This window comes from Corvus hawaiiensis, chromosome Z (genome assembly GCF_020740725.1).
Source record: "Corvus hawaiiensis isolate bCorHaw1 chromosome Z, bCorHaw1.pri.cur, whole genome shotgun sequence".
Taxonomy (NCBI): Eukaryota; Metazoa; Chordata; class Aves; order Passeriformes; family Corvidae; genus Corvus; species Corvus hawaiiensis.
Genome location: NC_063255.1, coordinates 58,936,618 through 58,953,812, shown reverse-complemented (window position 1 = coordinate 58,953,812; position 17,195 = coordinate 58,936,618). Strand labels below are relative to the sequence as shown.

Genomic DNA, 17,195 nt, shown 5'->3' with positions numbered 1-17,195 from the left:
GGGGGACCCGCCCCCCCGTCGGGGAATAACCCGGGTAAACAAACACCCCGACTCGCCGGTGACATCTCTTCTACTTTCCACGTAGTATCGCACTCTCCCGGAAAGTACTTATCACGGAAAAAGTCACCGAGAGCCGCTTAATCCCGTTAGAGAAAAGCCGATCCCCGGCCGAGCCCGGCTGTTCGTGCCGCCCAGGTGCGCGGCGGGCGCGGGACCGGCCCGGGAGGGCCCCGCGGGGGCACGGCGGGTCCGGCTCCCGCGGACAAAGGCGGCAAAGCGCGCCCGAGGAGCTTAGGCGAGGGGGCGATAAAACCCAAAGCACACAAAGGAACGAGAAGGAGAAGCCGGGCAGCTCGTGGCCGCAGCGCGGCCCCAGGGGCGGGACGTGGAGATAGCGGCCGCGGGGGACAGAGGGTGCCGGGGGCCACCGCACCTGTCCGGGCGCAGGGAAGCGGCGGGGAGCGCGGGTTCTGGGCGGGGATATCCCGCGGGGATACTCGCCTGCTCGCGGAGAGTGGCCGGCAGCGAGAGCAGAGGTCCCAGAGGCGCTCCGGCGCTGGGACTGCGCCTTGCCCTGCGACTGCGCCTTGCCCTGCCCCGCCGCCCCGGAGCGGGCAGCGACGAGGGCGTCGAGTCCGAGTGTGGGGCCGGGGCCGGGGCCGGGGCCGGGGCCGAGACTAGGGCTAGGGCCGGGTCCGCTGTGGCCGCTCCCGCCGAGTCGGGCGATTTCCTGCGGGGCGCGAGCAGGGGCGGCGCGGCCACGCCGGGGCGGGCTCCCACCGCAGGTGCCGGCCTCGCCCCCAGGTGGGGAGGAGAGGGGAAGGATGGGGAGGGCAAGGGACCACAGGGGAGGGGTGTTGGCGGCTGGATGGGCGGGCAGCGCGCCCACTCCTTAGGCGTGTCCCCACCTGCGGCTGCCGCCCCTTCGGTGCAGGGGTGCCTTCGCCCGGCTCCCCCGGCCCACGCCCGCACACACCAACGCCCGCGGCGGCGACAGGGGAACAGGAAATACCGGTCGCAGCCCGGTGCTCCGCGCCGCTGAGTCACCGCGGCGAGGCCGCCCCGCCCCCCGGGTTTTCTCTGCCCGTCCCGTCCTCTGCAGGGAATCCCGGCTCTGCCCCCGGGTCTGGTCCCCGGCTCTGCCCGAGGCACCCCGCGCCGGGCCCGGGCAGCAGAGCGGACCTGCGGGCGGGCACGGCGGAGCCCCGCTGGCGGGGCACACCGTCACCCAGCGCTTGGGTGTGTTTTCCGTTTACATCAGTGTTTTGTTTGGAACTTGGGATCATTGCCCATCTGAACCTTTCTAACGGGAAGACCTCTGAGACAGCCTTTAACACCACGGCGCAGTGTTCCACGTACGCCTCTCAATCTGCTTTCCCCTGCCCTTTATCACAGAATAGCTGCGGGCGCTTTACTGACAGCTCAGGAGGGCTCTGTTCACACATCATTCTCAGCTGAAATACACAAGATTAGCAGAAGGCAGAGTAGCTCCATTTCCAGGCCGGAACACCAATACTGTTCCCGAAACTGTAACATACCGTAAGAGAAATACACTTCAGGCTGGCATTCCACAGGTATCAGCTTTCGGCATCACTGCTGTCCTGCAGCCGAGATGAGAAAGGCAAGGCCAAACAGCCCCGGCAGGATTCTTTGGAGTCGTATTTCTTTTGCATTGTAAAGCACTAAACGTCACCAGGAATTCCTTATCTGCTGTCTTATCTGGTGGACAGCTAAACCCCTTGCAAGCCCCTCTAAAATTAAACAGCGCCCGTATCAGGCCTGCGGAACAAAATCTACTTACAAGTTTTCTGGTTTGTTGCTAGTTGCAGGTGAGAAATATTCTAGATTCCCACAGCATTTCTAATTCAGATAAATTTCTTCCTCAATAGGTACAGGTCATGCACTATGTCTCATACAGAAAGTAAGATAAAGAAGGCAAACAGTATGAAGGGGCTGGACTTTGGAAGGAGGCCCTGAAAGAATCTATTTTATTACAGCAAATACGAAACTGCATTCAGATATTGTATGGAAAAAGCCTGCTTGTACTATAGTTAATAATTAACATGCATGTGTACACACTAGCCTTCAAGTGCCTATTTCAGTCTAAAAGCCCCAACAGCAAAAATCAGAGAGAAAAACCAAAAAAAAAAAAAAGAGTAATTCAGTGCTAATTCACAAACTTGATGTTTTCAGTCAGCTACAGACTAAGTCTGTGATGAGCATGTAATACAATATTGCATTCAGGCAGAATCAAGGCACAAGGAATGGAAATTTAGTCTTACTTCCAGGTATGTGTCACTTGGTTTACACTGTGGTGGGTGCCTGTTTCGTTAATGAATGTTTTAAACTTCATCTGTTAGTTCTCCAAATCTTTTTGTAACAGTTGCATTAGGATGCTTGGTTAGTGGCTCTAAAATGCTGTTAAGAGGAGTGAGACTATGGACACATTAAATGTATCACTGATTTTTTTTTTAGTAGAACAGTAGAGAACATTGACGGCTAGTAGAAAAGCCTACACCTGGAAAGTAGCAATGCTTGCAAAACTACTCATTGTTTTACTGATCACATCGCATAATTACCATGATACAAACAATTTTTAAGTCAATTCAGAAGAGTGGAGAGGTTTAAACATCTATTGTTTTCTTATCTAAACTATCTTTCTTTAACCTGAAATCCAAAAAAAGTTTGTAATTAGGAATTGTTTAGAATACTTTAATTGTTCAGAGCTCTGTTTATCCTATCCCCAGTAAAGCAGTCTCCACTGGCCATCTCCCTCAGTAAAAGGCATGAATCTTGTCTTTGTTCTACAACTGCCAGCAGTACAATTTACATAAAAGACAATTTGGGAGAGAGATGGAGGTAACTCCACACAATTTATTTCTTATCTTTATACAGGAATTAAAAGAAAAATCTCAATAGCAAAATGGACTGGAACATGTTTGATTGGTTACAATTATAAATAGTAGTATGGACTAAATTTAAAAGGCCATTCCCTAAAGGGCCACAACATGAAGCAGTTTCCCCTATGTCTCTCCTTGCCCAACCAACAACATCAGCTGTCGGTCAAAGTTAATCTCTTCCTGATAGCCTTTGCTTCTGCCCCTCCCATGCTTCCTTTACTACTTTGAATGTTCTTCCAGGTATTCTGGCAAGCCTCTGCCTTCCTTCCCAGGACTCCCATATATTACACAGCTAGCTAGCACAATCACAGAGTTCAACCACTAACCAGAAGCTAAAAATAATCAAACACAAACCTTCCTGCAAACCCCACTTCTCTTATTCTGCTACCTCTTCACAACAGGCCTTTGTCCCATTTATCGAAGCTGCCAAAAGACACTGGGAATTTTAAGGACGTAAAATGTAATGATTTTATCACATGGAACAATCTTGCAAAGAAGAGGTAATGTTTTCTGACAAATTACCATAAGTGGAAAAGAATATGAATGAGCAAACACCAGACAAGAACTTGGGCACATAACTCCTCGCAAACAAAGGCGGTATTTTGCGACCAATGCAGACTGCATGCAATTGCTGTAGGCTTGACTACATGAATGAATCGAGACTTCCACAGAACTCCTCGGCACAGAGGAAACAATGAATTTTAGCTAGGCTGGACATACTAGGTCTTTCAGACCATAAGCCAAAACCAGAAAAAAACCAAGGGTCAGATTAGCAGTTGGTGAAAACTTGTACACACCTAAAAAAACCCAACACACCCCAGGTTATGTGCTGAGCTTGGGCAGCCAGTAAAGCTACAAATGGCAACACTCATCCTTCCAAAATATTCTGCATATTCTCCTTCACCAACAGTGGAGCAACTGTGTTGTGGGAAAAAGTAATGCCCATAAGATAGTGGTTCTTATTGATCTTGTTGGTGCATAGTCTATATTTAATGACTGTCCTTTAGCTATTACTTTTGGGAGAGGTGAAGCAAGAAACTATTGCCATTATGTCTGGTGGGGAACTATACAACAATCTCTTTATTCCGTAAGTTACAGAAGCAAAAAATAGTACGGAAGTGTTACTTGTCTTGGGGCAATAGGCAGTCTGACATTAGGATCAGAGCTTGCTCTGTGCCTCCATTGTATGAGTGTGACAGCTCATGGGAGTCCTTGCCCCTACTTAAAATTTGATGCAAGTATTAAAGCAAAAAATGAGTCATGTCCTATGATTCATTTTGTACATCAAGATAAAACTCATTCCAACTTGCTGACACTATTTATCTTCACCAGTTAAGATTAAATCCATTTGTTACTCAGATACCTAAACCCAGGAAATTGTTTGCATAAACAGCAGTGTGTTACAGAGGAAGGGCCAGGCATGTAAACTGTGAAAGCTGAACTGCTCTTATTAAAATCCACCTCAACTGACCACATTTGGACAGAATCTTTCCAGTATGTGTTTTAAGAAACAGAAAGATTTCAAAAGTATGCACACATCTGCAGCCTTCACCCTTATCATCAAACTCTCAAATCACACCTTTACATAATGAATTAAGAATTCTACATGCAACTTTATTTTGGTATAAACATTTGTACCAGATGTAAGAGAATGGAGAATGAACATCCAAATATGAATCAGATGCATGTTAGTGGTCATACTGCATGCAAATTACTTAAGAAAATAATTTTTGGAAAAATCAATTGGAAAAAATAATTACACATGGTCAGGCAAAGGCATAACCAGGAAAAAGTATTCTCGATTCAAATATCAAGTCATTAACTTCTACACAAACGTGTTTAAATGACTATCTGAAATTGTAGGAGATCAAGCTAAATATTACAAAAATAACTACATAAAAAATACATACTTCCATATGCTGTAAATTATCTTCAGTGTTCTAAATTCAGAACAGCAAAAACATGTTCTATTTTTAACTCCCTGTCATTTTTTAGTAAGATTCATGAGATTTGGGAGTCATTGTATTTACCTCATCTGGAAGAGCTGAAATTTATATTGATTGTAAAACATGCAAACAGCATGCACCATTAACTAAGAGCTACTTCTGGTGACATGTTTCTCTGTTTAGTAGTGAGAAATAGCAGGTAACAATGCTTATACTCTAAATGCAAATACTGGGCAAGAACACTTTACAGTTATTGTTTTTCAATGACAAAACCAATCATTACCTGTCAAGCTAGCTAGAGAATCATGCCAAACTAACCATAGCATCAGAGAAACCAAGAAGAAAAATATTTTGCTCTGAACATATTTTCACACAATCTGCAAGAGTATGGTATAATTGCTTCCTCATTTATTAGTCAACAACTTGGTCCTTCCATTTTATAGGTGGTTAAAGCCTGCAAGTGGTAATAATATAATAGTGCAAATGCTGAAGTGTTGCTGTTCATCATTTCTTTTAAAAGTTTCTGTTTTAAGATCTGAAGTAGATAGTTTATTTCCTTCACATATTTAACAGCCTGACAAAGACAGCTTCATCAGCCCAAGAACCATACCTGGTTCTAAAAAATTTCTGCATCAGCATGGTGCCAGGGGGAGCCTTGCTGTATCATGGTGTTAAAAAGATAATCTAAAATCACTTAAGAGATGCAGTAGAATAAAATCAGTGCAAATTTTTGCTACCATGAACTTAATTTTGCTCAGCTCAAAAGAAAAAAGTATTTATTTTTACTCTTTGAAGAACAAAAAGGTAGAGAAAGAGAAATGCACGGTAACAGAATGAAATGTTTGTAGAGACACTGTTGTACAGCTTAAACTTCACATACTAGTCTTTCCAGTTCCATATCATGGTTAGAGCCACACAAATCTCCAAGTAATTTAAAGTTTAGCTTAAAAAAAATCCTGAGGTGAAACAAACTACAATTTAGAATTTGGAGAAAATAGCAAGTTCTGTAATACTAAGAGAAAAAACTGTCATTACATGCATTATGACATGTTCAATGTGACTATGATGTGTTACTTACTATAGCCACAAATTTCGAGGCAATACATTCACAGTACCACAATTTATGTCAATGTAACTCACAGGCATTTCTTGTTTTGCATGAATGTTTCACCAAGAAAAGTTCAGTGTTTGTGTGCTGGTCAGAAGTCACCAGGTGGGTCAGTCCTTACATGCAAACAAGTCTACAGACACTAGGAATTCATGACTTCTGCATAAAGAAAGCAAGAAATGAAGTGACAAGATGGGCGACCTCAACCACCTGTACTACACGGACACAGATTTAAACAGCGACACAGAAATCCAAAGACTGAGCACTAGAGAAAAAACATATTATTTTCATTTTGGTTGCACAACATATTGATGCCAAAGAAAACCACAGAATTAAGCTCAGGTACTTCAGCCCAAGAAAGAGCTTGGCTTGAGGTTAAAGTTTTTGAACTTCCATGAGGTAGAATATAATCAAGTATCTTCTTTCCCAGAATATATTAAGCAGGACAAATCCAATTTAGTTTTTAAAGCTGTTGAAAACTCTTTTGATAGTAGTTCATGAAGAGATACTCTGTCATGAGCATATACCCAATTCCGTCCAGTCCAATCATAGCGCTTGGGCCCACTAGAAAAAAACACAACAGAACATCACACACTGTGTAAGTACAGATTATTTCAGGAGAACTGCTGGAAGCCTGTATGTATAATGTATGCCAGAGAGTGCCCAGGAAAAGGAACAGATAGCATGGGGAACGGCTGGTAGGCAGTCTGAGGAAGTGGAGCAGAAAAAGCCTGATATGTCAGGAACTACGGAGCCATCAAACAGATATATCTGAAAGGTGACAAGATACATCAGTCACTCCCAGGGAACTCAAGCACTTTCCCTTCCTGCTTTTGGCACTGATTTCCCCACAATTTCTTCCTTTATCCCATTCTTCCCTCACACGTATAATTTTCTTGCACACAAATATCACAATAGATATTTGTATAATGCTGAATTAATGCCACTGATTAGTTCCTGCAAACATTCTAAGCACAGCAAAGCACAAATCATTTCATTTTAGATGCAACAAAATAATTTAGTGCCTGAAAGCAAATCTACTGGCATGTGGGAGATTTATACCTAAAATGCTATTTTTCTCTGCGCTATAATATTGTTGCTGGCTTGATTTTTCCAGGCCTACATTAAGTATCAAGAAAGAAACTTGAACACCTGGGTTCTATTCCAGACCTTTGTGTCCACCCAGTTTTCCACATGTCACATGACTGAAAGGTACTCACTGCTGTTAACATCAACTAAGCAAAGAAAAGAGAAAGGAATGAAATGGTCATCTGGGATAAACAGATAAACCCTCGATCTTGTAGGACATATGCCTTGGAACTCAGTCAGTCAACATGCAAAGCCTGCTAGAGAACAGACTATCCTATACACACATAAGAACAATCTGCAGGTTCTCTCTCTGCAAGCATAAACACTGATCTGAACCTTGAATATCCTGAATTACTCACAATAGTCAACTGAAGAACCACTTTCCAACCACTAATCAACACAAACCCAAGTCACTTCCACTGAAATATCACTTTCTGTATCAGAAGTGGTAACTGTTTGAATCAGGGTTATGTGTTTCAGTTACTTTATGAAGTATTTCTCACTTCACCTCTGTGGCACAAGTGTATGTTTATACTCTCCTGCACCTACAGAACGATGGAATGGGATCCTGTCATTCATGAAAATCAGGCTAAGAGAGAACATTTAACAATGACAAAGAAATATGTATGTTATCTGAACTGGTTTTAAATGTTATGCAGTAAATATCAGTGATCAGGTTAGCATATGAAATGCCTTCATAGCTCTATGAATCTCCAAAATACTGTACAAATGTGACTCTTAAATTAATTGTTTAAACAAAGATCCAGTGAATTCTGTAAAATGCCTAAAAATTTAAATATAGATTAAATGTATTTCTCATGGAAAGTCTGCATATATTTTTCAATAATAAGAGAAAAGAATTAAGGTAACACATTAAGGTATTGCCAAGAAATATCGTGTAAGGTTGAAAAGTCTTTTCAGTCAGGAGCCACATGAAATTACTGCAATCACACTGCTGGCAGGTTGCACACATCCCCTCATGCCCTTTTTTTGTAACTGTCAACTAAGTAAAGTTTTCACTTAGGTGTACAGACACTCAATATCAAATAGAAGGCCAAAAAAATTCCAAGAAAAATGTCTCACATCTTGAAAAATTTGTCTCCCTCAGGATATGTTCTTAAAGACTCAAGATCAACATTTACTGTAAAAGTGCCCCAAAACATGCAGTGCAAGTGATTACTGGCAGCAACATTGGCTTCTTTCACTTCCCAGCATACTGCATTTAAGAAAATGTCAGTCCAGATCATACAGTATTTGCTGGAGTTGCTTTTCAGAAGTTAGCAAGTAAGCAAACACACAGCATCATATTCCAGGAAATACCACTGTTTATCGTAATAGCAGTTAAGGGACTATAAAAAGGAAAAATTTAACTTTTTTCTTGAACTCCATACTCCATATTCTGGAGCACATATGTCTTAGCTCAACTAGAGCTCAACAGACAGGAATTATCTGAATTTTGGTTTTCAGAAATATACGAAGCCCATGTGTCAGTGACGCAAAAATCTTATAAACTGGTTCCTTTACCAGTAACACTGATCAGCTCCCTGGGTTCTTTTCCAGGGATAGTGGCAAAGAATACAGATTTTGGAGGGAGACAGCTACAGCATTTTCCCACTTATCTGGCTGCCCTCCCTGCTGAAACCAATCAGAAAACCTGGAATGTATCAAAACACAGCATTAGAAAAGGCAGAGGAAGCAGCTAGCTAAGGCTCCTGTGAAGGGCAGATGCTGGACAAAAACAACCAGTGTGGGCATACATAAACATGTAAAGCAGGAAATCCCACAAGCTTAAAAGGGAAGGAGCCACCCTGTTTAAAACACAAAGAGAGGTTTAGATCATGACATCATCACTGCTCTTTTTCCAACAGAAGCTTTGTTTGTTTCTTTTTAATCACTGCTGGTTATATTTCCTATGAATAGGCTATATTCCTGTAGACAGTGGTTTTGGGCTGAAACTGTGTATGAAAATTCTCTGTTACACATTTCCTGTATTAATTTAGGTATGCCAGTAATATTGCAGTGTGCCCTGAACCTCTATACCAAACCATTATTGAACATTTAGATTATATCATGTTTTGAGAATATACAGAGTAGAAGGGTTACTTATGAAAAAGATATAATGTGATCATGCCATGCTATAAATAAGGGGAAGTACATTTCCACCCAGTCTGCAGATATTACGTAACAAACTTACACATAACTTACCTAGTGGGTGAGGACAGCCAAATCTGCCGGTTTGGTGTTTGCTTATTGATTACATATGTTCCCATGTCTCCACCCAGTTTAACTGTTAGTACTCCACTCTTAAAAGACAAAGAAAGCAAGAAATAAAAAAAATTGTATCCTGTTACTTTGACAACAATTACTTCATCTGCAGTGGCAGAAACTTACATATCTGTATCACATTCCGAACCATCTCCCAAACAACAGCTAGGAAGAATGATCACTACATATTAAAAACTTACAGTAATACCTAGCCCAAACTGCATATCTTTGAGTCTGATCTAGACTTTAAACCTTCTGGTCAAAGTTTGATTTTAGTGTGTTTATGCCATTCACAATGGCACTACTTAAATAATACTCTTGAGCTTGAATGTGGCATCTTGAAAGGACCAGACTACAGCAATTCATTTTACAATGATTAAAACATCCTCCAATAACGACTTTTTTCTATTAATGAACAATGCAGAACTGGTGTGGTTCCAAATCAAGAAGTTCTATGTGACATTGCTAGATTTCTGAGCCATGTGATTTGACTTTTTTTAAGTAACTGTAATAGTTTAACAGGGAATAAACACTTTTTTCCCTCGATAATTCTGATTTGTACCTCAAAAAAGTTCCAGTTCTAAACCCCATGAGGTCTGGGTTTGCTTTAGTTATGCCACCTTTAGACCATTATCCTAATGAACATTTATTTTCTCTTTCTTGCTCACATTTCTTACTGACAACATGATTCACATTTCTTGTAACTGACAAAAATGTTTTCTGTTCTGACTTCAAGAGTGAAAAAACAACAACACTTGGACTGGAGTTAATCCAAAGATGATCTGAATGAAACTAATTAAAAAGGGAAACATTTCTACAGAACGCAATGTGATGATTCAGATAATAATTTATTTAGTTTGCAGTATCTCAAATACTTCAAGCCCCACAGCACAATAGAGATTCTTTAAGGGTATCATACTTGTCATGCTTTAGTCAGAAGATACTAATAGAGCTAGCTACCATTGCTGGAGCTGTTTGTTATGTACAAACACTCACTGTGGGGAAAAATGCTTTAATGTATGAGTATCTACTGCCTGCAAACATCCCCTGTAGCACAAGCAGCAACTCAAAGCTTCCTTCCCCTCTTCCCCTACAAAGTAACTCAGTGTTACTGGTTTCTGACCTATCTCAGCTACCACCACGCATAAAATAATAATCTCAGGATCTGATTTTTTACCTTAGTTTCCATGTTGTTTCTGTGCTTGCTAAGGCATTTATATCTGCAATCAATACAATAAAAATAAAAGGGTCTCCTTAGAAGTCCCATCAGATTGCTCTGCCAGCTATTTCTATTGGACATTGGTACAGTGTAGAGAAGGACAAGAACAAGCTACTTCTCTGGCTGTCAGAACTTCAAGTTTTCCATAACTCAATAGTCTTAGAATTGCAGAGATACAGCAGAATAAGAACAGGATGGGGGATTAGGCCAGCATAACGATATACAGGTTCAGCATTCTTCTATGTGATTTTAGTGTCATATTAAATATTCACCACGGTGTCATGCTATATGCTACAAAAACACTATAAGTAAATAGGTTTTCAAAGAGTTAACAAAAATTTATACTATTATTTATACCACGTGTCAGCTGTTAGAGAGTACTGTTGCTCTATCCTTCCAAAGTAAATAGAGTTTAACCTCTACTGCTGTGTTGAAAACACTTCCTCATACATTTTACAGTACTTCTGAAATACTAGAAAATACAACTTGATTTTTTAAGAACTTAAATTGCAAGATACTTTTACCATATTTTGAGAAATACTGCTGTATGTGTTTTGTACTATTGGATTGGTTTGCTAGTTCCTGGTAAGAAAAATATTCTTCTAAAGAGCCTTTTTTTTTTCCTGAACATGAAGATATAAATTGCACAAAGCAATGAAATTTACAACAGGCACAACAGACCTTTATCACGTTCGCCACCTTGTGGCTTTCTGCAGCACTGACCCTGTTTGTTTGGAATTAAAACTTGGCCTATTTAACTTTCTGCTTTTAACAGAAATGACAGCATATTATTAACTGTCATCATACAGTCTATATAGCAAAAGGACCACTGGTAAAAATTAAGATGTATTACCATTAGTCAATGTCAAACATAATCCACCATACAGTAGATGGAGAAAACAATTATGACATGACCCATCAGATTAACATAATGAAGCATCTAAGAATACTAAAGAGGTAAGTTTCAACCATTGCTATTTTTTTCCTAAGATAGTCAGATCAGGCTAATAGGTTCTGATATCCTAAAACATACTGAAGACTAACGGTTAAACAATGCTTTTTACCAGAAAAGCAATTAGCTGTCACATTATCTACATACTTAATTAAAGCAACAAATAGTATTTGCTAAACACAAAGCTACTGACAATATATTATATCTTAGCTATCAGAAATACAGAATGACAATTATGATTACAAAGCTACACAGAAGCAAGTCCAAAACTACAGGCTTTTGTTTTGGTTTTGTGCTTTGCACAGTGAAACCCAAAGCATGCAATTCAACATCCCTGAGCATAAAAACTTAACTGACAGTGCCAGGAGAAGGCAATCTCATTGTGGTAAGACATGAAGAGGGAGCAGTAATTGTGTGACCTCAAAAAACTACAGTAATGAAAGACCTGTGTAGCAGTCAGTAGTGTAGAGAGAAACTGCACCCTTCTCCAAGTCGAGGGCTGAAATACATAAATCACTTCAGGCACTGAATTTATATAAAAACTAATAAATTCCCTACACAAATAAATATTTTTAATCTGATTCTGTCACTCCTGTAAAAGAATGTGAGTGGGCTGACTACTGAAGGCTCCAGCCATACAAGGTCTCCTACGACAGTAGCCCTTCTCCCCACCTATGCTCTGGTCTCACTTCTGCAACCATCTATCCAAACACGGCACCCTCTGTTGCTTCTCTCCACCACAGGCTGTCATCAGTGAAGCCAGGACAAACCCACGCTACCTGGTCAACACAAACGCTGCTTCTCTGTCTTCAGGGCAATCAAAGAAACTGCTCTAACAGTTACATGTGATGTACTATGCCACGTAGGCCTACTGTTCTAGTATTCACCAGAAGGCAACTGATTGCTATGCCAGATACCTATGCCTGTTTAGGAAAATTTATAGACGAATGTGAAATCAGAAAACAGTTTCTGTCCCCTCTTCTGCTCATTTACTGTAGAACTATGTCTTTCTCTTAAACGTGAAACATTTTAAATTCCCAAATCATACAACAGTATGTGTTACTTTTCACCAGAATTGTTGCCCCCATCAGTATACAATAAAGGTGTAAAAACTCACTGTATTTTAAGTGTCAGCACTAAGGTGACTAATTTAAAATTCTCCTCCAAATAATAGGAAAAAACCTACAATAATTACAGTGGTAATACAATGTTTAAAACATACCCCTAAAGAGACATCATAATCTTCTGGGGTAAAAGGCTTATCTGTCAGGTCCTCAAAGAAATCTGCTAAGGAGTCCAGTGTTTCTTCAGCCAGTTTCTCGTAAGTGGTTTCATCTAAAGAGCTACAAATTACATGTAAGTCCATAATTAGGAGGAAAATCATGGAAGACAACATTTTCCCTATAATAAAAAACATACCAAGACCATGACCTTGGATGAAACAGTCACCATGAAATGATGGTATAAAAGTAATCAGTTTTCTTAAGGTGATGTAGGTGACAATCCACCTTATAAATGGAGGTGAAATTTTGAAATTAATTGCTATTAGAGATCTCTTAACTGAGGCAGATGTACTTACTTCCTTAGATACTAACCCCCATTTAGTAAACAGTGTCAGATTTTGAAGTAAGGCATTTTCAGAAAAGGACTTTGTGTAAGAATTGCTTAGTTTTGAACTCTAAAAATAGACACAAAAGCATCTCCCATTTAGAAATGTATGTCATTTGACTCTCCAAAATTTGCTGTAGCCATACGCAGTTTAGAAACGTCAACATCACTTACCATGTTTATGTATAGCCTTTGCCTTCTCAACTGGAATTACCCACACAACCTGGTAATTAGGTGTTATTTAAACTGTGCTTATGAACTAACACTTATGAATTACAGTCTTCTCCAGAGAGTCTCAAAGCACCCTTGTGGTCATTACATAAGGCTTACAGCACCTGTGAGACCGGTTCTCTTTTCCTCTTTAGCGGAACAAAGTCTAGATCAGTTTAATTAACCAAATGTAAATGCAATTAAATCACTTAAGTTTTTCCATCCATAAAAGTGTCAGCTTTAACTGAGTGTGTAGAGGGGTCTCTCTACCAACAAAAAATTCAGTGAAATAATTTCAGTTTTTGCTAATATGGCAATAAAACAGTGAATATGGGCTGAATATACAATATATATCAGTTGATAATATAAAACGTATCTTTTAAAAAATTTTCTTATTATCCAGTAACTGAAATATGCTCTATGTCACTGATATGAGGGACACCACAAAAATGCCTTGGGGCATGGAGAAAGCCTTTGGATCAGGCAGGATTCATGTACTGGTTCAGGGTGCACTATAGGCACTTAAAGGCAAGAGCCATTTCAGACATCTGCACAATCCTTTAGGGTGTCTCCAACTGCTGCATCAGAAGGGGAGAAGTCGCCAACGGATACTGTGTCACATCCTCTCAGAACAAGCAAAAATTCCATGTCCTCTGGCATATGTGAAATGGTGCTAAACACCTGCGTTTAGGCACATGAGTTATTTCCTAAGCAACTTCCCAAATTCACACAAGATGCTTTTAGCTAAAACTGTAGCTGTCCTTTACATCACATCAACATTACATTAGTTTGGTAGTCTTAATATGCATATAAGTTATTTTAAAATACGTAACTGATATTTTCATATGTGTATCTCAAAATACATTTTACCTTGTGTCACTCAGAGTTCCTGCATTTCTCAAATTCATGAGCCAAACAGTCCTGCTCTTCACATCTGAAGAAAATTGTAACTGCTGTTTAAAGTAAGCACAAGTAAAATGGAATTAAAGTTAAAACATCAAGAATTACAAACTATGCATTTATCATACAAATTAAACAAATCCTTCAAGTCCTTTCCATGCTCAAGTAAAAATGTTCATATTCTATATCACAGGGCTAAAATGGAAAGAATTATGCAGCTTTAGTCCTCGGATGATTGAAACAATCTAAAATCTCGTTGTCTTCCTCATACAAGCTAATGGAAAAAAACCCCGTACCCTTTCATTCACAGAGGAATAAACTAGGAATAGAGAACTATTCTAACTTTTCTATTGTTCTACCACTCTAATTACTGAGTAACTTCAGACAATTAAATGGCTTAGGCCCAGATTTTCCTAAGTATCCACTGCTCAAATGCTGAACTATCAACATGTGTCCCTCTGCTGGAAGTCAGGAACATATTAAATCGAAATAAACACAAACCCCGACTCCTTCTTACATACAAAAGAGCCAAACCCACTTCAGATTCCAGATCTCTCTGTAAAACAAGCCATTTAACTTCTAATTTCTCTCGGCAGGAAAAAGAAAGAAGGCTTTAAAAAGCAAATCAAAATTATGGAACAGCTGTATTGCCACACTGGCAGTATCAGACAGGGGAACAAAATGGGTAACCCCGTTGAGGGAAACCAATACAAGCATGAAAATAAAGCTAATCCCCAGGTCAGACACACTAGCAGAAGTACTTATGCTATCCACCAAGAAAGGAAGATAGCATGATTTCCATTTTCTTCTTAACTGGTGCTGACTATTCGGTTTAATGGTAAAACAACATTCATTATTACTTTTTGTGTACTCGTGCATGTTCAGAAAATTTCAAACTGCGTTGAAAAGCAAGTGACATTTGCAAAGGAGCTATGACAGCTTCTCTTCAAGCATCGAAGAGCAAAACACAGGCCGATCTCTCTCCATGTGGTTGACATCTATCCGCAGGCATTACCGATGAGCCGCCTGTTAGTCCAAAACCACGACACAGGCAGAAAGGATAGAACGGCGAAACATCAGTACAGGCCGACAAAATACACCACGGTGCCTACATGTTTGACTGTACCCTTTACCCTACAGCATTTCTTTCATACACACTTAAGATCAAAAGCTACAAGACCAAGAACACGTTCAGGCTCTGTCCAACCTGAGCAGCTCTAATTCCATCAGTGTGTGCCCATACTCCGTTTGTGACTGGAGGCTGGCAACAGCGGTGCCAGCACGCAGCCGGCATCTGCCCCGGCGTAGCACACCCGGCTGAGGGCGGCCCCAGCACCGCCTTCTGCGCCTGGAGAGCGGCAGCAGACGAGTGCACCAGCTCCCGTGTGCGGCAGCTCCCGGGGCACGGAGGGAAGGAGAAAGGGAGAAGGCAGGCGGGAGAGAGGGAAGGAGGAAGGACGCGCCCCGCTGTGGGACGGCTTCCGAGGAGGCCCGGCGGCGGCGCTGGCTGCCCTGGCTGCCGCCCTTCCCTCCCTGCCCACCAGCCCCAGCCGGCGCTCCGCCACGGCCGCCCCGCCCGCTCCCGCGCAGGCCGCGCCTCGCCCCCGCCGTCCGCCCGCCCCCCGCTCACCGTGAGGCCGCTGCTGACGGCGGCTGTGCCCGCCCTCGGGGCGCCCCCGGTGCCACCGCCCCGCCGCACCCCCGCCCCCGCCGCTGCCGCCCGTCCCGCGGCGCGCACGGCACCCACCGCCCCCGTCCGCCACATGGCGGCCGCGCGGCTGCGGAAGTGGCGGGGCGGGGCCGGGCGGGCGCCACCACCCCCCCGCGGCGGCGCGGGGGAGCGCCGGGGCCGCTCGGGGCCGGGCCGAAGGAGGCTCGTTCGGCCGCGCTGGAGAGGCGAGCAGGGAAGCGTAGGGTTTTTCTCTTCTTCCCAGCCCCTGCTGGCTCCAGCGTCAGTAGCGCCAGGATAAATTAAATCCAAGTGCTTTGCTACGGAGACAGCACAGGTGTATCAGAACCCAGCAGGGTCTGTCCGCCCGGCGAGACTTTCGAGGCTGCGGCGCTCTCCCCGCCAGCCTTAGCCCGGTGTCCTGCCCCCGGCAGTAGCACGGCTCGGCACGGCGGTCCCTAGGAAACAGGTGGTGGGCCCGGTGTGCTGCTCAGGCTCCCCTCGGGGAGATCTCGACCCTGGCGCGTCACAGAGACGAGGGGCTGCGGCGGCCATTTAGCAGGGCTGCCCTCGCTGTGCGCCTTCACCTCGCTGCTGCTCTCAGAGCAAGCGGGGAGCGCTCGTGGGCGCATCTCTGCAGGCAGGTGTCTGCACAGGCAGGTGTCTGCACAGGCAGGTGTCTGCACAGGCAGGGCGGTCGCGCTGAGGAGATTTACAAGGAGCTGGAGCCTGGGAAGAATAGCAATTAGAAGCCACACTACCAACCAAGCATTCACTCAGGGACCCGTTCTAGGATTATTTTCTGTGACAGGAAGTATTCTGATCCACTACGTCCTGCAGGCAAAACGTTTCGCTGAGCCAGTAAAGAGAAAATAAAGCACATAATTTATCACGCCTGACATGTTCCACTAAGTTACGTAAACGCTGGTGATGCCATACTATTAGCAGTATGTGAAGATGTGGAGAGTCTCAGCCAGTCATCTCTTATTGTTACTTAAACTGAAAAAAATAAACTAGGTTACCAAGTAGATGAATGGTAAGAAATAATTCCTATAAAAAGGTTTCTTTAAAAACCCACACAGTTTCTGCAGGAACACAGACAACTTTCACTTCAGAGCCTTCCACAGGACAGGACCAAAAGACACAGCCATTGGAAGTAAAATCATAAATATGAAAAGCATACAAATATTTGGAAGCTTACTGCTGGTTACTGTGTGATGCATTTTTATTTTTCAAACACTGTTAATTAAAGTAAGCAGCTGGGTGCTCTGAGCCACCGGATCCAGTTGAAGATGTCCCTGTTTATGGCAGAGGCGTTAGACTAGGTGA

General features: G+C 42.6%; 2 protein-coding genes across 3 annotated transcripts in view; both read right to left on the bottom strand.

Moving 5' to 3' along the window:
* The window catches only part of TJP2 (tight junction protein 2), a 63,525-nt gene extending 62,597 nt beyond the window's left edge, over positions 1 to 928 (bottom strand). Inside the window, exon 1 of one of the 2 annotated variants that reach the window (XM_048292891.1) lies at positions 909 to 928. The gene's annotated coding sequence lies outside the window, so the exon portion shown is untranslated. Of the gene's footprint in view, positions 1 to 501; positions 629 to 908 lie in introns of those variants that run through there. The other variant, XM_048292892.1, reaches the window with a different exon arrangement.
* Positions 929 to 4,493: 3,565 nt separating this feature from the next.
* FXN (frataxin) lies at positions 4,494 to 15,962 on the bottom strand. Its single transcript, XM_048292894.1, has 5 exons — positions 15,828 to 15,962; positions 14,168 to 14,250; positions 12,702 to 12,822; positions 9,249 to 9,346; positions 4,494 to 6,518 (listed from the first exon to the last, which is right to left on the bottom strand). Exons 1-5 carry the CDS (start codon positions 15,960 to 15,962, stop codon positions 6,365 to 6,367), a joined length of 591 nt encoding a protein of 196 aa, XP_048148851.1. The 3' UTR covers positions 4,494 to 6,364.
* Positions 15,963 to 17,195: the final 1,233 nt, after the last annotated feature.

Coding starts and splice junctions, on each gene's coding strand:
- FXN (XM_048292894.1), bottom strand. CDS start 15,962: ATGTGGCGGACGGGGGCGGTGGGTGCCGTGCGCGCCGCGGGACGGGCG. Junction 14,251..15,827: donor CCGTCAGCAGCGGCCTCACG/GTGAGCGGGGGG, acceptor TACTTTAAACAG/CAGTTACAATTTTCTTCAGA. Junction 9,347..12,701: donor ATTATGATGTCTCTTTAGGG/GTATGTTTTAAA, acceptor TTGTCTTTTAAG/AGTGGAGTACTAACAGTTAA.